General features: G+C 41.2%; 1 protein-coding gene across 1 annotated transcript in view; it reads left to right on the top strand.

Moving 5' to 3' along the window:
- LOC122816948 (formin-like protein 13) overlaps positions 1 to 26,571 on the top strand; it is a 1,087,038-nt gene that overhangs the window by 384,300 nt on the left and 676,167 nt on the right. Inside the window, exon 4 of the mRNA XM_044090042.1 lies at positions 4,314 to 4,487. Coding sequence (XP_043945977.1) covers positions 4,314 to 4,487 — 174 coding nt within the window. The remainder of the gene's footprint in view (positions 1 to 4,313; positions 4,488 to 26,571) is intronic.

Genomic DNA, 26,571 nt, shown 5'->3' with positions numbered 1-26,571 from the left:
CGTGGGATTTACAGGAGGGATGTAGGTAAGGCCCATAGATGCCCATGTCTTTAGCAGCAACAGCTGTGCATTTCCATGTATTTTGGTGAGACATTTGAAACCTTCCACCCCTGAGAGAGGTGTCAGGACAACATTAATGTTTGTTGTACAGCCAATTGTAATTAACAGTTTCAATGTCAAGCGGACATGTGTGCGTCATGGACAGCTATGTATGGGGCGTAATTTTTTTGTGGGTACAGAGTGCCCTTTTTTTTTTTCAGGGGAGAGTGGTATGTCAGGTGAAGGAAGTCGGTATAGCTGGGGAGGTAGGTTGGGTAGGTTAACAGACAAGACAGACAAGACGCATACAGGGGCGGTGTATGACACACGTGGGGGGGTTACACAATTGACGGGGACGGAGGTTGGGATATCCAAGACGCATGAGCCCACAGATGGCAACAGTGGAACTGATATCCCCACCCATAGGCAGTTGCCACTGTTCCTTCACAGCCCAGGACGGGGCTGTGCTGGGGGCTGTGTAGGCGGGGCAACGGCCGGGGCCGTTAGCTGTACCACACGAGCCTCGAGCTGGCGTAGGGGACCAAGAACGGAGTCTTGGATTTCCCTTCGTACCACAGACCGGACACCTTGGAGGGTGAGTGGACGAACTCCTCCGGCCACGCTTGCAGAGGGGGGATGGGCCCCATCCCCTGCAGCGCTTCCACCCGAAGGTGGTACAGGGCCACTGGAGGAGTGTCCGGCCTGGGCACTAGTGCCAGGTGCAGTCGCCAGCTGAGGTGGGAGAGGTGGGTCCGCTGGGACCTGCCTTCCCAAGCATTCTAGGTTTGTGAGTAGTTATGTTAGTTTGGGTTAGTGGCATATTATTCCATTCAGATTAGTTGTAACAGCATGCATTGGTATTCCCATTAAACAAACACCCAGATATTAACACCATTGAACAAGGTGCATATCAATATCACATGCATTATTTGAATGGAAATACACAATCAAACATGCAGGGTTGATTAATGGCAATAGGCCATCAGATTTGCAGGTATGAACAGGGCACATGCACGAACAGACATGCATATATTTTTGAAACGGACAAATGTCCATGGTTAATGAAATGTTCACATACCAATATTTATTGGGTGTTGTTATATGGAATTATAGGGTTGGGTGGAGATAGAAAGTGATGACACATTCATAAGTTACACATTGATATACATTTGTAATAGGTACACAATTAAGTTGAGGCTGATGTTTCAAAATGATTTTTATTTGACTGTCATGCTACACCTGTTACAAATACATCACTATCCTACTTATTTTTAATTTGATCAGATACATCATCCTGCTACACTTTGATGACAGGACAGGGGACAACTGTGGTTGTTTAGTCTGTCAGATAATCATTCATTCTATCTGCAAATTGTTTACTGTTATCACCATATACAGATTTTGGCCTAGACATTCCAGATTCAGATACACTGAAATCAGTTTGGGATGTTAATTTGTACTTCCCACATGCATTTAGTTCTGTGGAAACACACTGGGGCTAATATATTCAGGGGTTATTACTACTTTATTTATTCATACATGACCCTTTCTGTCACTCTCACACATCCTGCAACTTCACAGTTCAGGTTGGTACTTCTAGGCTTTGTTCACATATTAGACCTGTGGTGATTCAAACACTTTCCAACAGCCTCACTTCTGTCATGATTCAGCATTTCAACAGGGGATAAATCACACATGTGACTACCTCAGATTCTGAAGCTGTACTCTGGAGACTACTGCAGGTTATACTACATTTAATTAATGGTGGGACATCTGTATTACAGCACTATTTATTTCTATAAATTATTTTTCCATTCACACTTGCATACTGATGAACTTGTTGCAGCCATACCTGCAAACTTTCAATTCTTGCTTGCACATTAGATTACTTTTAATCAATACACTGCAGTGTTCTGATACATGCTACACTATAATATTTATTTACAAGTACTAGATGGGGTTACTAACCTGCATGGTGGCGCGCCAGCCTATGGTCATGCGTCTCACGGTTCGCAGAGCGGACACCTGCAGCTGTAATACAAAGGAAGTAATATTGGACTACACATCTCCATGGTATCAGCTAGTTGAAATCCTTACATACATGAGTAAAATGTAACTTACTCAGTAGTGGGACGTTGGGCATATCCCGGGCCTCCTGGATCCATTGGGTCAACTGGTCTTGCTTACGCCACTTCAGGTCCGCATGGTGGTGACGGACCTGCTCACCAGTGCGTGGAATGCCAGTAGCACTGGTCAGATCACGAGCCAACTGGTCCCATGCCTCCACCCTGTACGCTCCCCATGAGACCTGGCCCTGCATGAGTTGGGCCTCGTGATGATGGACAAGGAGCTAGACCATGTATCTGGACTCCTCAATGCCCCAACGCTGTGCTCGAAAGCAACGTCCCTCACCTACTCCACTCATTCTGACTGCAGGTCTGTTCTACAATCGGTTATGGTGTGTATTCCCGCCTATGTGGCTTATATATGCCGCTTTTCCTGCACATTTCTCTGATTGGCCGTTTTGGAATTGTATCTACTTCACTGAAAATGCTTTATCATGCTCCATTCTGTATTTTATCCCATATATATGCTATTTCTGCATTTCTCAGTATTTCTGTCATGGCTTAGTGGTTTAGTACCTTGACTCTAGTGCATGGTATCCTGGGTTCGAATCTAAACACTGATTTTTAATTTTCCTGACAGAAATGAGTTGAGGACCTGTCAATCAAACATGCCATAAGCACTTTTAAGCACTTAAAAGCAGGTCTTCGCTCGTTTGCGCGGAGCTAACGCATGCGCACTGGCAGTTAGCTTGTGGGAGCGGCGCGCAAACGGTCTGTGCTGGGATACACCTTAATTGGCTAGTGGCACACATATTAAGCTGAGCACAGCTAGTTGCAAACAGTTTCAGCCTGTTAAACCGGTGCTTGGCAACGGGCATACAGTTTGCAGCTTTTTAAACACTACGCAGCTACGGGCACTGTGTCTCACAGCAGCTTAGCTATCAGTACATTTCTAATTATTTTTATTATTGTGTTACTTCAATATATATGCTCCATTTCATTCCATTTTACAAAAGGGTATACTTTTACATTTGGACAATACTGTCAGGGGCTTGTTTAGTGCTTATTTACAAAAAAAAAAGGTTGTTGTGTGGGCTCGAACCCTGCCTGCCTACTCTTAAGCCGGCAACTCTACAGCTAAGCTATTTCTTCTTGGCTTACTTTGCATATTTAGTTCTCATATCCTTTTCCACTGATTGCTAACTGCAGTTGCACTAGTAGCACACCCGCGCACACAGTAGCACACATTTACGGGGTTTAAAAAAAATAAAACAGTTTTTATTTTCATTTTATAGCCTCTGTTCACTTTGTACACTGATGGTCTGTGGGGGAATGTGTTGTGTAGTGTGTTTATTTACATTTCCATGGCCTCTCTCGTGGCTGTTTACTTTCAGCCATTCTACACTTACGGGGGCATGTCCGCATGCAGGGCTTAGCCTATGGACACGCCCCCTACTCTCTTACACGGACCGTGTAAGAGTTACAGTGTGATTCAGCATGCCTCATGCACCTCAAGCATATGCATGACATGCTGACATCACACCGTTTAACTGCAGCCTCCGTGTAAGAGTTATAACTCTTACACGGAGGCTTCCTGAATCTGGCCCTATATGTATTAACTAGCTAGTGGCAGTCACTCAACAGGCTGGCACCCTGGGCTAGAACCTGTGGGGGATGACCCTCTAAAGCTCTGTGTTTTATATTACACTGCAAGTAAGTTAAGTTTGTTGCAATGTGTCCCTGGTCTAGGTGCTGTACAAAACTTATTCACAGATGATTAGTTGTCTCTGGATTAGATGACTGCCAAACAGGATGCAGTTATTTAATTGGTAATCAAAGAAAGAGGTAAGTCATTTGAAAAAAAGACAGCTGCAGACAAGTTTATTTGCATGTCTAGAAAAGATGACATTAATTGTGTTATCATAAAGAATGTATGTACTCAACCTTTATATAGAGTATGTGTGCATACTTTATGTGTGTGTGTGTGTGTGTGTGTGTGTGTGTGTGTGTGTGTGTGTGTGTGTGTGTGTGAGTATGTAAGCATGTAAGTGTTTAGGAAATATTCAAATTTTCATGGATCTCAGTAAGTTTATTATCGTCCCAAAGGCAGCATAATTTCAATTTGTTTATGTTGGCAGAAAAATATTTATTACCGTAATATATTTTTTGAAACCAAAGGATATGGCTGACAAGTTATTTCTCTTTCAGCTTGATTTTGGTGCAAAGATCATGTTCAACATAGAGAAGGGGATTATAAAGAAGCAGTTCTTATTCTCTCAAATTAAATCCTGCGAAGATGGTGAAGGACTGCGATTTGCTATTGCTTTTCAGGATCGCCAGGACTATGAACTTGAAGCATTTTCTATAGAAGATAAAAGAAATGTAGGTATTATAGTAAGTCTCCTTTGTAGCCATAGAGTGATGATTTGTTTTGCCTAAGACATTCTAATAAAGGAGAAAAATCTATCAATTAAATAAACTTTCAAAATTTTCCATTTTACTGAGAAATGTCAGGTTTATGTGCAAAGTCAAGATAAGTTACATAGAATGCCATCAGCCATTAGATACTTTTTACTTCAACATTTTGCTTTATCAGAAAAATAGGTTTACAAATCTGGTCTGGCACTATTTAAAACATCCTATTTTTTTCTGTCAGTGCACCAGCTAATCATCAATTTCATTTAGTAAATGGCTTGCTATACTGCATCTATCCCCAGGTATCTGACTTACAACTCTTCTATATCTATCTATCTATCTATCTATCTATCTATCTATCTATCTATCTATCTATCTATCTATCTATCTATCTGTCTATCTATCTATCTATCTATCTATCTATCTATCTATCTATGTACCTACCTATTCCTTTGTCTACCTCTCTGCCTATGTATGTATGCATGTAGGTATGAATCCATCTGTCATTTCCTATTTATGCTTGTCTCTCTATCTAAACTGTCTTTCTGTGTGTGTGTGTGTGTGTGTGTGTGTGTGTGTGTGTGTGTGTGTGTGTGTGTGTGTGTATGAGTATATATACATTTGTGCATATATATATATATATATATATATATATATGTATACACATCTTGAAGCCCATAGTCCCATAGTCTTGAAACACATAGCCCCTAAACCATAATACTAAAAGACCAAAAATGCTGAAGATCACAAGGGCAACATATCTTGAATATTGAATTTCTCTACCAGTGTTAACACAGAAATGAGAGCTAACATAGGTCCTATGGGGGGGTGGGGTGGGCAAGTCCAGGAGTTCAGTATTGTAGTTTTCTGCATTTTGAACTTTTCATATTATGGTTTTGGGATTACAGACTTCAAGACTGTGATAGTAAACCACACGCACGTGTATATATGGGTTTACTTCACTTGACTTAAAACTCATTTGACTGACACCCAATTGACCTAATATTCATTTGACTGACAACTCATTTGACTGACTCCCATTTCACCGACATTTAAGACATATACTTCTTGTGGGTTTTCCTTCACCTGTGACTTGCTTGTAATAAAAAGAATTACTATAACTTCTGATAGTCATGTAGAAAGGGTCTATATTAGAACACCGAACATTTGAAATGTCGGGAAAATATCGAAGTAACATGAAACCGAATTCTTTCTTAGGGAAAGAATTCGGTTGTCTGTTTCTGTTGCTTCGGTATTTTCAGCACTCTGGTGGAAAGTTACAGATCGGGTTCAGGTAAGTGTGCGATTGTGTGGATGGGTGCGTTAGGGCAGGTTAGGTCAGTTAGGGTTAGGGTGCGGGTCAGGTAAATGTGCGATTGTGTGGACGTTTTGGTTAGAGTGGGTTAAGTGAGTTAAAGTTAGGGCGCGGGTGAGGTGACTGTGCGATAGTGACAGACCTTAGGGTTAGGATTTGGGTTAAGGTAAGTGGATAGTTAGTGGGGTTTGTATAGTTTAGTGTAGGGTTAGGTGTTAAGAGTTTAGGTGTATGTGTGTGGATTGCTGTTTGTTTGGTGTGCTTGTATTATGTGTATGTGTTTTGGAACAGCAAATGTTTTCACTAGGAAAAAATTTGCTGTTCCGAATGTTCAATGTTTTTTTTTTTTGATTGCTAGGGTTTGATATTAGAAAACTCGACATTTCGAATGTTCGGTGTTCTAATATAGACCCATGTAGAAAGTAGTGTTGTAGTGTTTCTAAATGTGGGTTTGTCTCTTTACATTTTTATGGGAAGAATCTAAAGTAATTTGGCAAATGTTTTGTGCGTTCTCAGCAGATGTGGCAGCGTGTATAGTGCTGTAAGGCAAGTTAAAGGTATATGCCCTTTTCCCCACTGTAGTGCGATCCTGGAATTAGTATATATAATTCGGGGGGTGTGGACGGCGTAGCCCTCTACCTAGTTTGGTTGTATATTGTCCAGTTTCTGTTAAGAGAGTAAGTAGGCAATTTTTAAGTTCTGGAAAGGGTTAGTTATTGATGTTCTAAGTGTGCATGTCTATGGTTTAAGATTTAATATGTTGAAATTCAGCATTGTAAGCTGTTGGTGAATTGGGAGTCAGTCAAATTAGTTGTCAGTGAAATGAAATTTAGGTCAATTGGGTGTCAGTCATATGGGTTTTAGGTCAAGTGAAGTAGACCCGTATATATATATATATATATATATATATATATATATATATATATATATATATACACACATACACACACACACACACACACACACACACACACACACACACACACACACACACACACACACACACACACACATATATATATATATATATATATATATATATATATATATGCCTATATATATATATATATATATATATATATATATGTATATATATATATATATATATATGGGTCCCCTTGACTTCATCAACTCGCCGAAACACCGACGCTAAGAAGACCGACACAAGAAGACCGACGAGACAGATGATCGACAATGTGAAATCCCGACAGCCGAAACACCGAAATGGGCAATGTGTGAGCGCGAGTTGGTAAGTGTGCGATAGTGAGGGATTTAGCGTTAGGGAGTGGACAGGTAAGTGTGTGCTAGTGAGGGATTTAGCGTTAGGGAGCGGACAGGTAAGTGTGTGCTAGTCAGGGATTTAGCATTAGGGAGCGGACAGGTAAGTGTGTGCTAGTGAGGGATTTAGCGTTAGGGAGCGGACAGGTAAGTGTGCGATAGTGAGGGATTTAGCATTAGGGAGCGGACAGGTAAGTGTGAGATAGTGTGGGATTTAGGGTTCGGGTGCGGGAAAGGTGAGTGTGTGGTAGTGACGGACTTTAGGTGTAGTGGTGGGTTAAGTGAGTTAGGGTTAGGGTGCGGGTAGGGCAAGTGTGCGATAGTGATGGAATGTAAGTTTAGTGGCGGGTTAAGTGAGTTAGGGTTAGGGTGCAGGTAGGGTAAGTGTGCGGTAGTGTCAGACCTTAGGGTTAGGGTTTGGGTTAGGGTTAGTGCATGTATAGTTGTGTGTTATGTGTAGTTTACGTTTTTTGTGTCAGTGTTATGGTGTTCAGTTTTGTGAGTTGTCGGTTTTGTGCGTTTTCGGTGTTTTGTTGTCATTGTTTTGAGTGTCGGGTTTGTGGCGTGTCGGTATTGTGATAGGGATCTAAATATATATATATATATATATATATATATATATATATATATATATATATATATATATACATACACACACACACACACCCACACACACACACACACACACACACACACACACACACACACACACACACACACACACACACACACACACACACACACACACACACACACACACACACACACTCTTCACTCTTAGTGGTTAATGTCTTCGCCTCCCGTGCACAAGGTACAAGGTTCAATCCTGGCCTCTGACCAATTCCTGATTGGAGTTTGCATGTTCTCCCTGTGTCTCCATGGGGTTTCTCCCATGTCCGTAAAACATGCTGAGCATTTCCATCTCAAACTCACCAATGAATGGAGCTGTGGGTAGCAGCACAGACTCTACATGGTGCCCTATAGGGGGAAGAGTTGTACAGACCAACCGCTTTGGGCATCTACTGTGGTGAGCAGTATCCTCAAGACAAAAGAACACGAATCACAGACTGCATGCTATGGCAGGGCTAGCCACTCAATGTTGTAAAATATGGCTCTAGGTGATTCAGTCATGTTGACTAATGTCGCCAAAAATGGGCATGGGTAGTTACAGGTGATAAGTGGGTTGATGACCCGGCCTACTCTGACGCACACTCTGACCCACGCCAGGGACCCGTACTAATGGTGGGAGGGGTATATGTGCCCCGATTGGCCAGTTTGTGCCTGCCATAAAGCCCAGCAGCCCTGGGTCAATAAGCTACTGGCTGGCCGGTATCTAGTTGTCCAGCTTGGGTTACCTGGGATAGCTCTGTTGAGGGAAAGCTGGATGTAAAACCAACCAACCTGCCAAACATGAACTGAAAATTGCTACGCTTAATGTAGGTTAACTGACAGGACACAACTTGGAAGTGGATGACATGATGATAAGGAGGAGGCTGGACATCCTATGTATCCAAGAGATGAAATGGAAGGCCAGTGCAGCAAAGCCACTTAGCTTGGGATCCAGAGTCTACTACTCAGGTGGAGTGCAGGCTGGACATGGTGTAGGAATTGTGGTAAGAGAGAGGCTTCAGAAGGCAGCAAGGGATATCATCATAATTAATGACAGACTCATACCAATCAGACTCCAGTGTAATGATAGGTCAGTATTCATAATCACAGCCTGTGCCCCACAGCAGGGTTGCGATAGTGAGAAAAAGAGTGCATTCAGACAGCAGTTGCAGGACCTACTAGATAAAGCAGGACAACATGAATTGGTGTTGATAATGGATGATGTCAGTGCACTTATCAGGACAGACAGAACAGGCTATGAGGACTGCCTGGGCCCACATGGGTGGGGCAACAGGAATAAAGAAGGAAAAACCATTCTAGACTTCTGTCTGGCAAATAGCTTGATAGTAGCCAACACATGGTTCAGAAAGAGAGACAACAAGATTACATACAAGAGTAGTCAACATGTAACTCATTTAGACTTCCTCCTAGTAAGGAAAAGGCACCATGGTAGAATCCATGATTACAAAGTCATTCCCAGTGAAACAGTCAGCCCACAGCATAAACCACTAGTTGCCACAATCAGCTGCAAGCAGTGGTCAGAGAAGGCTCTAAGGTCAACAGAGACCAGGCTGCAGACCTGGAAGTTGACAGGAGAGAAAGTACAACAGTTCAAGGAATTGCTCAGGGCTCTAGCACACCAAAAAGAGGAGGAAATAGGTGGAGTTGAAGAAGAATGGCAGTGCCTAAAAGCAGCATGTGTTAGGACTACAGAAAAGATATATGGCCGAGCCAGGGGTAAAAATAAGGTACATAAGGAAAGCTGGTGGTGGAATGCAGAAGTCCAGGAAGTCATCAAAAGAAAGAAGGAGTGCAGGAAGAAGTGGGAGACAGAAAAGACTGACCAGGCTAGGGAAGACTACTGGTTGGCTAACAAAGAAGCTAAGAAGGAAGTTGCAATAACAAAGAATAGGGCATCGGAGGCACTGCACCAGCGTTTGGAAAGTGACTCAGTAAGGGGCACAAAGAAACTATATCAGGTTGCAAGGCAAAGACAGAAAGATAAAGAAGAGAGTCAGGCACCCTTTATAATGGATGCCAGCAACAACCTGCTCACCAGTCCAGAGGACATCAAAGGCAGATGTAAGGAGTATTTCCAGCAGCTTCTGAATGAAGATAACCCCATAGAAGCTGTTCTGTCCCAGAAAGAGCCTACAATGAGAGAAGAAGAGGGACCCATCCTAGAAGAAGAAAGAACAGCACTAAGGAAGATGAAGTCAGGGAAAGCAGCTGGCACAGATGAGATCACAGCAGATATGATAAAGATGTTGGGTGAGTTAGGTGAGAAATGGGTCCTGAGGGTACTAATAGCAGTGTGGAGAGAAAGGCATATCCCAGATGACTGGAGAATAAGCATACTCATGCCAGTGTACAAGAACAAAGGGGACATCCACAATTGTGGGCAGTACAGATGCATCAAACTCCTATCAAATTGCATGAAAGTTCTGGAGAGGATGATTGATAAATGGATACGCAGAGTAGTAGAATGTAAGGTGGGAGATGAGCAGTTTGGATTCAGATCAGGATGCAGCATAGTTGACCTGATGTTTGCACTGAGACCGATACTTGAGAAAAAGCTAGAGATGAGGAGACAGTCCAAATGGGCATTCCTAGACTTGAAGAAAGCATATGAGAAGGTCACAAGAAAGCTGATCTACACAGTACTGTGGTGGTTTGCAATCCCAGAAACATTGGTAGAATTAGTGCAGGCTATGTACAAGGATCCAATGACTCAAGTATGAACAGTGTTCAGCCTCACAGAGGGGTTCCCAGTGGGAATGGGTGTTCATCAGGGTTCAGCTTTGAGCCCACTTTTGTTCATACTGGTGATGGACTTACATTAGCAAACAGGCTGGAGGGGATGGATCAACAAAGCTGCTGTATGCAGACAATGTGGCAGTACAGGCAGACTCTGAGCTAGAATTTCAGCAGAGGATAGGAGAATGGAATGCAAATTTGAAGGCACACAGGATGAAACTAAGCACAGATAAGACAATGATAATGGCAGCAAATTGGGGAAATCTGAAGAAGCTGAGAATAGAGAGAGAAGGGAGGATAGTGGAACAGGTAAACAGCTTCAAGTATCTGGGAGGGGTGGTTGAGGAGAAGGGTAGTCTGAATGAAGAGGTCAAAGCTAGAATCAGAGGGGCTGCAGCCAACTGGCATAGAGCATCAGGTGTAGTCTATGATAGACGAATGCCAAAGAAGCTGAAAAGTAAGGTGTACAAGGCAGTGGTGCAACCAGTACTACTGTATGGTACAGAAACCTGAGTAGTAAAGGCAGAACAGTTGAAGAAGCTAGAGGTGATGAAATGAAGTGCCTGAGAAAGGTGGTAGGATGCACACTGTGGGACAGACGAAGAAATGAGGACATAAGAGCAGAAGCCAAAGTAGATCCAATTTCAAAGAAGATCAAAGAGAACAGATTACGGTGGTTTGGGCACATGTGTAGAAAAGCAGAAGACAATTTGGTGAGGAAGATTTGGGATAGACAGGAAGAATGTAAAAGGAAGTGAGGGCATCCAGCAAAGAGGTGGATGGATTGTGTGAAAGAAGATCAGCGACAGTCAGGCATGAGTGTTGGAGAAGGCATGAGTGTGGCACTGAACTGAGAGAGTTGGCAACAGTTAACTCGATACCCCAACCCCATGTAGAAAAATGGGAAAAAGGTGGGCTGATGATGATGATGATGGCACACACACACGCATATATATATATATATATATATATATATATATATATATATATATATATATGGTTCTAATATGTATGATCAAGCTGCTTTAATGCATACTTCTCATCTGTCCAGATTTTCATACAATGTCCAGATTGTTGACTCATATTTTTGGTCCATTGCTCATAAAATTGTACTTTTCTGGCAAATCACTGGCAAACTGTTGAGGACTAAAGTCAGAAAATAATGGGAGACATTTGATTATCAGACTTTATATCCTTCAGAAAATTCATGCTAATGCAAAACCTATTATTTTGTCAACTGTCTAAGTTTCTAAGAGCAAAGTTTAAAAAGTATCCCTATTTTGGGTCCATTATCCCCCCATTATTTGTGGTTTTGTCCAGATTTCTTGCTTTAAGAAGTTGAGAGGTATGCTTTAATGCTGAATTCGAAACACCAAGAAAAACAGTCCAAACATGCATGATACTAAACAGAAAAAACACTGACTGCAATATCAAGAAAGAACTATTTTGTCTCCCGATATTAACACTAAAACCTCCCATAACACTAACCTCATATTTGACTTAATAATGGCAGTTTTACTGGAATCTTTCTAGGGAGGAAAGGTGTTGAGTTGGGGTTGAAGGAAGGGGCAGCATTAGGATTACCCTCTGAACAACCTTAATAATGGGTGCTTACCCTAACCTTAACTATTTTATGAGGAACAGACCAAAAATGTTAAAAATCTGGATATTCTGTGAAAATCAGGACAGTTGAGATGTATGGCTACATAACATATACTAATAGAGCAGTTCTGCCAGCCAGGAAACCATGTAAGCCAACGTGGATAGCACTCCTGTTTAAATCAGAGCACTGACAGTCTGTGGTTTTGCACGGAATGCCACAGTGATCACCAGGGCTTCACAGACAGTGCAAGGCATCTGGACAAAGGCCAACATAATCGGGGACAATAACCAGAAATTGGGACATATTTGACATGAAATGTGCTAGAATAACCAGGGTTGTGTTAAGATACATCTTCTGAAGGATTTGAAGTATGAAACTCAAATGTATGCAATATTGAATCACATCAGTCCTAAGATCATCCCAGTGATATGGCAGAAATCTACAAATTTGATAAGGAACTCATCTGAACATTCTGGAATAATCTGGAGAGTTGAGAGGTATGATATGCTAAGTTTATGGTCCAAATACAGTACAGGACAGTCTATCTACAGTGCAGAGTATTGTGATTTCCCATTCCTGACATTCTGTACGGAAGCTGTGTAAATGATCTGCAACAGTACATGGACCACCATGTAAAATACACACTCAGGAGAAGTGTGTGTATTGAATAGGGACACACAGACAAATTGCAGGAATAAACACAGAGAAAGAGAACCTAATATACAGCAGATGAGGTCATGTCAATAGAAGATGGTTGTAGCAGGAAGACAAATCACATATCTATATGGTACAGTAGGAACTGCACAGTGAAGATATGTATTATGCGACTGTCACACAAGGTGACATAACAACTGGGAGGATGTCTGTGTGAGATAAGCATCCATAAATGAATAATGTTGAGGACATCTATATGGGATCTGACATACAATTGCGATAGGGTCAATATTGTGAAGCTATGAAAACTGATTTGCCTGAATATGTGTGTATTCTCAGCAGAAGTCTCCAGCAAGTTGGACATAGATATAGGCTCATGGACAACATTAAAAGAGCTAACCACAATCTTGGTCAATATCAGAATAATACCACAAGCAATTTGATGCCTCAGACATAACATATGTGACTTGGAGTGATAAGAGATGATCCCGCACAAACACACTTGTACAACTCTTATAATGTGTACACACTCTATAAAGGTAATCACACACACTGTCCTGGCACTCTAACATCTGCTGGAGGTATTAGGAGGGACACTGTGATACCTGCATGTGACATTATGAGAAATACAGGCTAGCTGACTGTTGTGCATGACTTATATGTGTATATATATATATATATATATATATATATCTACATATATCTGTATATATATATATATATATATATATGTGTGTGTGTGTGTATATATATATATATATATATATATATATATATATATATATATATATATATATATATATATATATATATGTATATATATATATATATATATATATATATATATATATATATATATATATATATATATATATATATATATATATATATATATAAATATATATGGCACAATCCACTCTGTCACAAATTATATCCATGCCATTAATGTTGTCAAACATCTATGTATGTAGTGTGTGCATCACCAAAACAGGTAGGTAGCAAACATTTATCTGGATAACAACTTGATGAGTGTTCCACACCGTCAGGCTGTCATGTTTGTGCAACAAACAGAATTCCTACATATGGCCAATAAGCTGTGTGACAATTTACTATGACAAAGGTGGTAGACTTCAGTTGCACATCAGTGGAAGGTGTGTAGAAGGTACATGAAGAAGGGTGCATTGTACTCAGTTATTGGTGTGATTAAGGCTGAGAACTGTGGAGGTATTATGGCCTCTGATGTGGATGTCCTTCACATACTCAGTACTTGTGTTACATACAAGGGAGTAGTCAGCACTGTGACCACATGCTGGTGGATGTTCCGCTTACCATCTACCTCAGAACACAGGTCACATACCTATTGGTCTGATTATAGGGTGCGATGTCCACATCATCCTTAGGTTGTGTGTTTGTTTTCTTGATGTAACAAATCCCTCCATATTTTCTTGTCGTAGCTGTGGCATCAGTCTTCAGTATGTGTTGACACTTCTGTCTGTATTATACTAATATCACAGTTGAAGTCAATGATTGTCCACAATCTGCATGCCCTCAATGACCTCTTTGAAGACAACTATCAGATGTAACAGACATGATCTAGCATTAACCACTCACACAGGTCTGTTGCACACAGCCAGGATATTACTAATGTCCATTTGGAAAAGGACCATGATGACATATTGGTCTACCTCACAGATGAGGGCAATCAGGATGTGTCTATCCATGCATGCATCAGGTGCTGTGCCCCCCAATTCAGATGGATGCATGTTGATGTACAGCCTTCTATGGGAACGGTCACATAGCTCATGTGAAGGGTGTGTTGAATTGTGTACTCAACCATATCAGGAAGCTGTATGTGCTGAGTTACACCATAGGTGATCTGTGATGTTGTCACAGACCATTGACTCTCTGTGATAGGCCTGGATGAAGGTAAGACAATGCATACTGACTATCCTGATCTGGCCTAGGGTTTTGACAAACAGGTTTCATTGAGATACTCACCCAGATGGGGATGAACGTTTACATAACTAGATTGGTAACCAATTGGCTCACCAACAGAAAACATACTGTGAAAGTTGGTGAATCAACCTATACCAGTAGAGCTGCCATCACTGGCAAACCCCAGGGATCTCTGCTTAGCCCTTTACTATTTGGAATCTATTTCTCAACAGTTCAGGCTAAAGTATGTGGCCTTTGGCTTATCAGATTTGCTAATTTTGGCATATTGGGTGCAATCACTGAGTCCATCAATGATGATAACATACTACAGGAGGGGCTAACATAGACAAATGATTGGTGACAAAGCCACACAGGCTACAAATAAATCCAGAAATGTGTCTTTATGTTGTCCTTCTGAAAAGTGGAATTACATACTAATTACAGCATTGACAACAATCCTGCTATGCTTAAATGCAATGATGCATACACTGGGAACACTTGCAGCTAGCAATCTGAACTTCAACCACCAAATGTCCATACTGATATTGAAAGTCTGTTGTGCACATTGTAAGTCATGCCGTCATAATCAGATTATAGGATTGTATGACAGCTCTGTACTCAAACCTCATCAGAACATTACTAGACTCTGGAAAAGTTTTAACAATGGAACAAATAAAGAACAAATTTGATTTAGGTAATGATCTATGGCTAAGCATACAGGACATTAGACAGTACATTTTAAACAGAACAGAGATAATGCAATTATCAGTCAGACAAAATATACTTAAACTTACAGAACACTTGTTTTTTTCAACAAAACAAGCTGTTCACAAAAAAGGTTACTTATCAAACAAAATAGAATCCCAGTTCATGTTAGACATAGCCCCTCGCCGACCATCTTCAAACGAAATTTGGACGCATGGATGGGAAATCGCAAATTCACCCCTGGGATCTCTCCTGTTTCCCTGCAAGACAGAGGCACAGTAAACTAATCTTAAAAGGGTACCTTCTGTGACCTACTTTACAGTGGCACAGTAGGTTAATCTAATAGGGAGGCAGAAGCCAAATACACTCTGGCTAGGCTTATAAATGCCCTAGGGCAGATAGCCTAGTATCTACCTGTGAACCTATGAACCTATTTATAAAATAATTAAGAAAATTAAATTATATCATACAGAGTATCTGTGGGACTACTATAAAACAATAAATAATCAGATGTCAGATGACAGTGACAAGAAATTAATACTTCTCTCCACAAAGCAAACATTTCTTTCATTGCAATGGAAACTGTACACATGAAAATTCATTCATAGGTCCTTTATAACACCACATAAAATGGAAATAATGTTTAAACAAAATGTAAGGTTTAGAAGATGTAAAAGGAACTTGAGAGCATATTGGAGGCATATGTTTTATGCTTGTCATTTACTTAAACCATTTTGGGATAAAGTTCAATTTTTCTTGCAAGCAAACTTGTCTAAATCTTTGATCCTATTTAATGCTTCCATAACCCAGCGTGTTGCTAGAACAATGTTTTCACTGTTATGGACACTACTGGCTATAGCACACAAAGCAATTACTACAAGTTGGAAAAGTGAGACTTCAATCACATTTAAGGAATACAGAAACTGTGTATTGAATGCATCACAAATGGAAATAAGAACCATTAGAATGAGGAGAAAAAGAACCATATCTTATTTCAAATTATGGAAGAAAGTGAATGAAATAATGGAGAGAGATGACTGTAATACCTCATGAAATGGAGTTCTGAATGTAAAAATGTCTAACATGTTTTAAACATAGACACATCTGTAAATTGTTTGTTTAGATTTATAGTCGTTGATTGTATATAGTTGTTAACCTGTGCAAGTTATGTTTTATATTGCAAAGTTATGAAATTACATTCATTTTGCAAAATCAATAAAAACATTTAAGCAAAAAAAAAAGAACACTAATAGAGTATAATGCTTTGTTTTGCATGTACCTTACCAGACACATGCATCAGCTGGAGTGACCACAGGTGTTTCTCATCAAGAAAACACAGGACTTACAAACCATGCCATGATGTATGTGAAATGACTGGAAGCCATGTCAATGTAATCTGTATCGTAAAGGATGAGGTGACTTCTGCTTGGCCTCCAGGCCAGTCTCTGACCCTGCCCTGGTGGGAATAGTGCATATCCACAAATCAAATATAGCTGGTTACATCAGCAGTGTCAGTTAAGGAGAATACCTATCTAAGTGCAGAGACTACAGAACTCAGTACTTCAGATTTTATCTGTGATACATGAATGGATGATGGTGTCAGAGGCCTTAGATAACTCATCCTAGGTGGTATGTCTTGTGATCCCTCATCCAAGTCTTTGGGATCAGTATCAAAGAAGTCCATTGGGTTTAATAAGCAAGTTCTACCCTTGACAAAACCAAAATGGGTCAGGTCATGTGTGTTGAAGGTCACCTATGTCCCTGTGGATAAGGTCCATGCTGACTCCTTCCCTAGCTTTGCAGATAAGGCTTTTTAGGCTTATGGGTCAATATTTCTAGTTCTGCATGTTACCAGACTGATGTGCATTGCATATCACATATTTTATATTAATTTCTGTACTGTAGGTGATATATGTGTATGGAAAAATTACTGAGACACTAGGGCTGCAGTGCTTGGGTGTTGGCAACACGTCTGTATTGTAAATATGTGACATATTGTTAGATAGGGCCTTCATTTGGCTATGTTTCCACATGTAATTTCATGTCATAGACAAGAAATGGACAGTAAACAGCAATAATATATAGTAATATTTACTTTTTCATAGCATGGTGAGCAGTGGGTTTCCCCAATGTTTGGCAAAATGTTTGCGCATGCGAGATACACATTTCTAATACTATCCATGTTTGCGCATAGCTAAGCATTGAGCAAAACGAGTTGCATTGCTAAAGTCAGAGAGTTAATACTGTGTCTATGAAACACACCTGCTGCTTTATTGACTCTTTTTTGAGCCCAGATGATACTGGGTTTCAATGTAGGTGTATCTAACACTTTTAAATACTTTTAAATAAACAGTGATAATGCAATGACATGAATTCTTTATAGTACATATGTTGCTGTGTGTTGGTATAGCACAGTGGGGTTAAGCACCATTGTGCAGAGGTAACCACAATATTTTGCCGCCACTCAACATCAATGTACATTGGTGCCCCCTGTGCATCTCCGTGCAAACATAGAGCCCAAAAAGTGAAGGGATCCATTGCTTTTTCTGCTACTTACGTGAACTGTGTGTGATTCTAGTTTTTGACCGGATTAAAGGTGTTAAGATGTGGTAGATAGGAAAGTGGTGAAATGGGGGGCAAGCGGGGGGGGGGGCAAAGGGAAAGTAGTACAGGAATGTGTAGGAGGGAGGTAGGAAAGAAGCATAGCTATGCATTTCTTTAACAGTGTAAACTGAAAACGTGCAGAATGTTAACTGAATTTGGACCGTCCCCTCCACAAAGAGGGGTGACCACAACACAATCATGTTGTATAGCAGACCAAATCAAGTGTATCAAGAAGACATGTGTGCAAAATGGAGACCTATGTATTGGTCAATATTTTTGTGGGACAGGTGCACATTTTTTTTTATTTCAGTAAGAAAGGAATGTTGCTGAAGGGACATAGGTATGTCTGGGCCAGGTAAGTTGAGTAGGAGAGGAAGCAATTGCAAACATACAAGACAAATAAGACAAAAAATAGGGTGATGATGGACAGAAAAAGTTAGGGGGGCACCATGATTGGCATGATGGAGGGGACAATACAGGCTGATGCCCGTCAAGCTTGGAGACAGTGAGGAAAGAGTCCTCACCCACTGGATATCATCACTGTCACCTTACTCCACTGGTGGCTGGAGTGCTTGACATCTGCTCCTCCTGCTATAGACCATGAAGGAGAGCAGCCTGTCTAGCCAGCATAGATATACACCAATGGGGCAGTGCACGAACTTATGCACCATCCCTGGCAACATGCTGCAGGTGATGAAATCACCGCCTCTACCACTGCTCCCAGAGGGTGCCACTGCACCAGCTTCTGGGACAGGACTAGCTGAGGGCACAGGTAGTGTAGGGGTAGCATAAACAGTGCTGCCAGGTTGGCTCCCAGACATATTGGGCATCAATGCTGGAGACGGTGGAGCAGGGGCAGGCTGATCCACTGGGGTTGGCCTTCCTCACTGTGCTGTGGAGCATTTAATGAACTGTGGGCAGTAAAGCCAAAGGAGGTGGAGTTTCAATATACATTAAAGACCTTCAGGCTGGTCAAACAGTATGACACACAGGAGACACCCCAGGTGCAGTTAACCATTGACAAGACCCTTATTCAAATAATAGCTAGCTACCGGCCCCCAAATCTGACTCAAGATGCCAAATCTGCCTATTTGGACCTATTTGAATCTATCAAGATTCAACCCTTTATCCTGATCCTGGGTGACTTTAACTTCCCAAACATAGATTGGAAGAACTACTCATGCTAGAACACAAATGCCCAGAGATTCCTTAATTATGTCAATGCAAATGCCTTGGAACAGCTAGTCGACACCCCCACAACAGGTGATAATATCTTGGACTTGGTATTAACCAACATGAGTAACAACTGCAGCATCCCTATAGTATCATCCTCCCTGGTAATATCCGACCACAAAGCGGTCACTTTCAAAATCACCATCTCCTCCAACCCACCTCTAGCTAGGATCAGACATAAACACTTCTCCAAAGCTGATTACAGCCTCCTGAGGGATGGTATAAACAGCTTGTTAGCCCTCTCCTCCTCTGTAGAAACTGGCACCAATATCCAAAACTGCACCAAAGCACTATACAAGTCTTTATATAGATGCATGGAATCAGAAATGCCCGACAGGACTAAATTATCCTCCGCAAGGAAGAGTAAAATTGTCTGGTGGACATCTGCAATAAATAACTCTATAAGAAAAGGAAAATAAAAGCTGCCCAACACCAAGAAGGAGCAGGTGCCCAACTGGAAGCAATGTCTGCTTATCCTGACCAAGCAAATAAGAGCACTAGTGAAATCCTCCAAAACAAACTTAGAGTCCAAATTGGCCACATCTGCTAGAGATAATCATAAGGCCTTCTTCACATATGTCTACAACCTCAAAGGAAGCAGCCAAATCTGCTCAGAACTGGTGGTCAAGGACACCACATTTACAAAAGCTGTAGATATAGCAAACTTGCTGGCTGACAGATTCAGTGAAAACTTTACCCCTCTGTCCCCATCAGTAAATCAGGACATCCCCAATACAGGTCATCATTGCTCTCTCAAAGGCAAAAAATACAGCCACCATGGGACCCGATAACATCCCAGGTTGCATCCTACATGAACTCAGGCAGGAACATGCAGCACCATTAGGCACCTTATTCAATCAAAGCCTGAGTATTGGCTTTGTCCCAGCTGAGTGGAGGACAGCCACTGTCATCCCTTTACACAAAGGTGGAGCATCGACTGGAAATTGTAGATGCATCAGCCTAACTACCCTGATCTGCAAGGCCATGGAATCAATTATCATGGACATCATTAACAAGGACATTGGCAACCTCCAAACACTTGATCCCCCACAGTTCAGCTTCTTCAAGGGGAGGAGGTCATGCCTGCTAAATTTGGTTGACTTCTTTGAGACAGTCTCCAAATCCAATGATTAAAGGGAAGAAGGTGCAAATTGCCTACCTTGACCTGGCCAAAGCCTTTGACACTATTCCCCACTTGGGCATAATAGATAAACTCTCTCAGTTGGTCATCAATCCATATGTTACCAGATGGGTAGCAAACTGGGTTAGTGATGGAACCCACATAATCAAAATAGTGGAAGCCACCTCAAGCAGTAGACCCGTAACAGGCAGCATACCCCAGGGTTTGGTCTTGGGACCTCTGTTATTTGGGATATACTTTGCTGAGGTGCAGACCAAAACCAGTAGATTATGCTTGACCAAGTTTGCAGATGACTGCAAGCTGGGTGCTGTCATCAATTCCCTTAGTGATGTGGACATCCTCCAAGAGGGTTTCATTCAGACAAATGACTGGTGCCAGAAACATGGCCTCAAGCTGAATACCAAAAAATGCATCATCATCCCCTTTGGGGAGAGTGATGTCCCCACAAATTCTCACATTAATAACAATGTCCTAAGCACACAATCAGTTGTGAGGGATATGGGCACCCAGGTTGATAGCAAGCTGACTTTTGACCAGCGTGTTGCTTCTTTTGTATGGAAAGCCTTCTACATGGCCCACCTCATAAGTAAGGGTATCTCATTCAAGGACAAGGATGTCATAACATCCCTGTATTCTTCCCTTATAAGGCCCATTATTGAGTACAATGCTTTTTTTTTGGCATGTGCCTTACAAAGCACATGCAGCAGCTGACGAGACCTCAGAGGTTCCTCACCAGGAGAATCCAGGGCCTCAAACATCTACCATACATAGAAAGGCTAAAAGTCCTATCCCTCTACTCAGTTTCATACAGAATCCTCAGAGGTGACCTCTGTCTAGCATACAAGGCGATCACTGACCCCAGCTTGATGGGACCACTGCATATCCGCAAGTCAAGCTCAACTCGAGTAAACCACACGTGTGGCCTCAACCTGGTCTGTGACATCAACACACTTGTTTTTGGACAGATTTGTGTCTCGGACTCCCTTTTCACATCAAGCAGAGTATCTCTTTACCCCTTTTTAAGCGCAATCTGGATAACTGGATGGGAAACAGAAAATATACCCCGGGGATGGTACCCGTGTCTCTGCTGGACAGGGGCATTCAGTGTTGATTTGTCTAAACATGGGCTAAATGCTTGTCTAAGCTTATAAGGAACTTGGGGCCAATAGCCTAGTAACCTCCTATGATCCTATGATGTGGTACATATGGATGACATGGAGACATTTTGATGACACATAATAGAAAATAAAAAAGAGAGATAAGGGTTGTGGTGAGAGAAAAAAGAGATGAAATTAGTAACATCATATGTGACATACAGTGCATTAATTCAATTATACAACTCTTTTATCTTAAGTATACCTCCTAACAGATATGCATTGTACTACAGATCATTGGAAGCAATCCTTGAAATGTGCATATTTTGCAAATATGCATGTTCCAGTAATACAGATTACAGTTTATAGCAGGGCATTTGTTTTACTGGCATATAACTTTTAATTTAATGTAAACACTGAAGAAATAGCAGTATTGTATACTTGTGAATTGTGGTATTTGAACCCACAACCTCTTACTACATTTTAATATTGGACTCTTACAATTGGTTTGTGTTACAAATTAATGCATGAATACTTGCCTGTTACAGTTAGGATATGCATGTTCAATTTGATACAACTGTGTAATGTACCAAAAAATCTATCTTTAGCTTTTAATGCTACAATAACACTTCTCTTCTGCTGCATACATATCACTTGCTTCCCTCAGTCTCTCCAATCGAGCAACATGCTCCTGCATATTGAACTCACACTCCCTGGCAGTTGGGGAAAGAACAGAAAAGAACAGAAGAGCATTATGCATACCCGTCTTGCCTGAATTAATCTTTCTAAGTCTTGCAAGTACTCTCTTAATTTCATAATAACACAGCTGTGGGATGTCCATAGTCTCAAATTCCACCAACCAATGGTTGAGACTATCTCTTTTTCTCCAGTGTAGATCATTAAAATGATGCATACATTGCTCTACAGTGCAAGGGATACCAGTGGCAATGGACACAGTCTGGACCAAATTATTTCATGCCTCAGAGTTATACGGGGAGCCGTAATAGTCCCCCGGCAGAAGCCTCTGGTGGTGGTGCTTTACCAGTAGTCCAATAAATATCATGGACTCCTGGAAACTCCACCTCTGCGCCATAAACCTGGCACCTTTCCCACTAACACCAACCATGTCTACCAGAAGAACTAGAGCGATGGAGACTGATGCTTTCCTGTCAATTCCAGTTATCACATTTACTAGTAGTGGGCAAACCCGAGAATGCATTTGAGTGAAGTGGACAGCAGCAGTGCCAAGCAGTGAGGAATGAAATAATTGCAATTGGAAGGTTAATCTGACACTCTGCTTTAGTTTGAGAGGTGCCTACTGATGTAGCCTGGAAATATATATTGGAAATTAGTAGGTAACTATTAGGTGAGTTAGGTTTTCAGACATGCACTGGGGGGCATAAATTTCTATTAAATGGCACATTTGGTTTTACCTTTATACACTGAGAAAATGTATTTTTGCACTGTGGGATTCAAACCTAGATATAAGGGGCAAAACATTTTTGTCTACAGCATTGATTTTCCATTTTTGCCATAAAAAAGTGCTGCTCAGTCATAGTCAAAAATTATGCATAAATACATTGACAGTATGAGGTGTTACACATGTATGCATGTGACCTGACAAGGTTATTGGATATCGATCCAGCTGAGTATGTGTCTTAGGAAATTGTGAAGCCCATGCAAGTCCAGATAGCAGAATTATACTTGTAGACTATAATACACAGTGTACCCACAGTCATACATCTGAAAACACAGTAATGGTGTATCATCCCTTATGCATATAATTCATATCAGCTCCACCATCTAAAGTGTTATAAGTGAATATAGTGAATATAATGGGAAGTGGAACAACGGTAAAAGTGTATAGAATATCCCATACTAGAATCCAGAACCATGTGTATGGCAGTCCTATACTTACACATGTTGCCACAAGAATGTTGAAGTAAGACTAGTCTATTTTTCAGTTGATTGCTATAAACTGCACTGTCACAACATTAAGAAAAAAAAAAGGTTGCACACCTTGTACTAGAACCCAAGACCATCTGTACTCCAGCCCTATACATACACTTGCTGCCACAGGACTAGTTACATGACATTCCCTAGTTTATAAATCTTTCTTAAGGTCTCTATATTAACTGGCATGCAACACCACTTAGTGGGTTTGCCTGGTGCCCAACAGAATTAATCAAATGTATCCAGTTTCAATTATTGGCTGTCTGGCTACTGCGTGCAGTTGTTCTGTCTACTTTCTGGGTGGGCCAGTTGTCTAGTTTGCACACTACCATGCTTTGCAAAGATGAGATAAATCAAAAAAGAAGAAGAGTAGCAAAATCCACCAAACTGTTTAATGTAAGAGCTTTCGTGCACTAAATAAGTGCACTTCTTCAGACAAACATTTCACAAAATAACAAACATTTTATAGTATAAATAAGCACCAATTAAGAAAATTAATCAATTAATTAAATAATTAAACCTGCCCTCAAAATTAAAAACACATACACAATTAAGCAAACTGATGTGTGTCAAATAAAAAGCTCTACATATTCAACACCTTCAACAAACATAAAACATTTGACACTTTTCTCTTATTGTGTTCATTCATATATTAAAAAATGAAATAGAATATGAAACCATTGTTCAACATTCTAAAGCTCTCAATCTAAGCAAATATTTAATGGAACAAGCATCGTTAAGTCCGGGGTAAACATATTCGTTAGTTTGTAACTGCCACAAAAGTTCTTGTTCTTCAAGTTTTAAGTGCCACGGTCCCCCTCTTGGGTTCCTTGGAACACTTTGAACTACTATAAATTCAAAACCATGTGAAGTGAATTCAGCTACATGTCTCGCAAGTGCAGTAGTATGAATACCTTTAGTAATACTATATATATGTTCATAAATGCATTGTTTTAAATGGCGTTCTGTTTTGCCCAGATAAAATGATGAGCATACTTTACAAGAAGCCAAATAAACAACACCTTGTCTCTCACAAGAAACTCTTTCCTTAACCGAATATTGTATTCCACGTATGTTAAAATAAGAACCAGTATGAATATACTTACAGTATTTACATCTCCCACATTTAAACATACCTTTCCCCGGGATTCATGAAGCTTGCACCATGCGTCGGAGTAGCGTCAGCGATCTAGTGCCAAATATGGCCATCGAGCGATTCAGGTAAGAGCTGTTTCCAAGTGCACTACCAGCGTATGCCAGAGCTGCGCAGCTCCCGGCGCATGTATGCTAATTACCCCATGCACAGCAGTGTAGCATGCAAATGAAGGTATATAGTGATTCATGAAGTTGTTCAGGCATAGTGTAAGCATGTAGAAATGTAAACCAAAAAAAAAACGGATTACATTTTGTCAGACATAAAATCGGAACCATGAAAGCGGACCAAACTTACATAGTATAATGTTAATATATGCCAATGGCTACATATATAGCCAATGGCATAAAAAAACATGCACAACATATAAAAAATAACATTTAATGTCATGGCCACACCAACCCAAAGTAAAACTGCAGTGCATTGGTGCGCAAAGTGGATCATAAGGAAAATATATTTAGATGTCATAAAACTGTAATTCATGATATTCCCATAATAGTCAATGGCACGCATGCTACACCACAACCAAGGCACAAGGGTTGCTAAGGGTCTGTGACAGTGTTCCATGTGGTAACTAGGAATTAGCAGTCAATGCCATGCAAATGAGTCAAGTAATACTGAATCACAAATGCCCCGCCGGCATAAGGATGTACCACACAGCATAGCATTTCAACAACGAGGAGTGGCCTGGAGGTAAACATGACATCAAGAGAGGGGTGCGCCACCGTAGCTGTAAGCACATTGGATCATTGCTAGTCCATGTTGCGTGTTGCTAAGCAAAGTCGCAGGATAGGGGTGTGGAAGTAGCCATAGCTTTGCTTAGCTGAGAGCACACAAGGTAACTGAAAGTTCATGTGAACGTGGATGAAAATGTGCACAAAACCTGGTAAACGGCTGTGTGCTGTGCGCACCACAGCTGAAACAGGAAGGATATGGGAAGACAATAAGGAAATGCTGCAGCATGGTAATTGGAGTACAAATGAGTAATTAACACCTAGAAACTCACAGTGGGCCATAGACAACAGCTAACAAGGCTGCTAGCAGCTACCTGCAGAACAGGAAAGGGGAGGTGCTGTACAGCAAAGAAAAGAGAGCTGTCACAGCAGAGCAAAGCAAACTTGCAGTAGATCAGCTACATAACACATTTCCCAACACAATCCTGGGTTGTGTAAGCACAAAACAAGAAAGGCAGCAGCTGGATGCATGCCTGACAATGGGAGGTGAATCGGGTTGAAAATAGAAGTAAAGGGCAATAGATGAATCATGGCAGGCAAGCGTAAGTCAACAACAAAGATCCCACAATAGCAGTACTGCTGTAAAACCAATAATTAAGATACCCTGCAGCTGGAATAGCACAAACACACACAATTACACCAGCATCATCCATTGCACAATAGTATAAGTTGTGAAAGCCCCACACATACACTACATCCCAGACACTCTGCAACATTGGTGTATATAGACGGGGAACTTTTAATATGTATATGTTAGGGGCTGCCATAGCTTTGATTCACCAGTATGTGTTGGTGACTAACGGTGGTGTGGATGATGATGCTGACAACCATCTCAGGTTGAGGAGAGGAGGAGAGGAGTGTTCAGACCCAGGGTAACCTACCAGGGGCTACATGATCTGGAGATAGTAGAGCGTTACAGGGTGGACAGGGACATCATACAGAAACTTATTGAGCTTTGCCGGCCATGCCTCAGAGCCAGAAGTAATAGAGGGGAACCCATCCCAGTGGACATGAAGGTATGTGTAAGCTTGAGAATACTAGCCACAGGTACCTTCCAAAGGCCAACTGGGGATATCATGGGGATCTAACAGGCTTCAGCATCCAGGGTACTCCACCAGTTCCTGGATACCATGTTACCACATGCCAATGAGCACATATACTTCCCCCAAATGCAGGAGGGGTTGGCCAGCAATATGTGTCTTTTCCACCGTGTGGCGGACTACCTGGAGGTACTGGGTGCAATAGACTGCATGCACATACACATCAAGTCACCACCCAGTGAG

Source organism: Protopterus annectens, chromosome 12.part0 (genome assembly GCF_019279795.1).
Source record: "Protopterus annectens isolate FY-2018-M chromosome 12.part0, PAN1.0, whole genome shotgun sequence".
Classification (NCBI taxonomy): Eukaryota; Metazoa; Chordata; order Ceratodontiformes; family Protopteridae; genus Protopterus; species Protopterus annectens.
The sequence above is the reverse complement of the archived record's forward strand: the minus strand, read 5'-3'. Positions and strand labels throughout refer to the sequence as shown.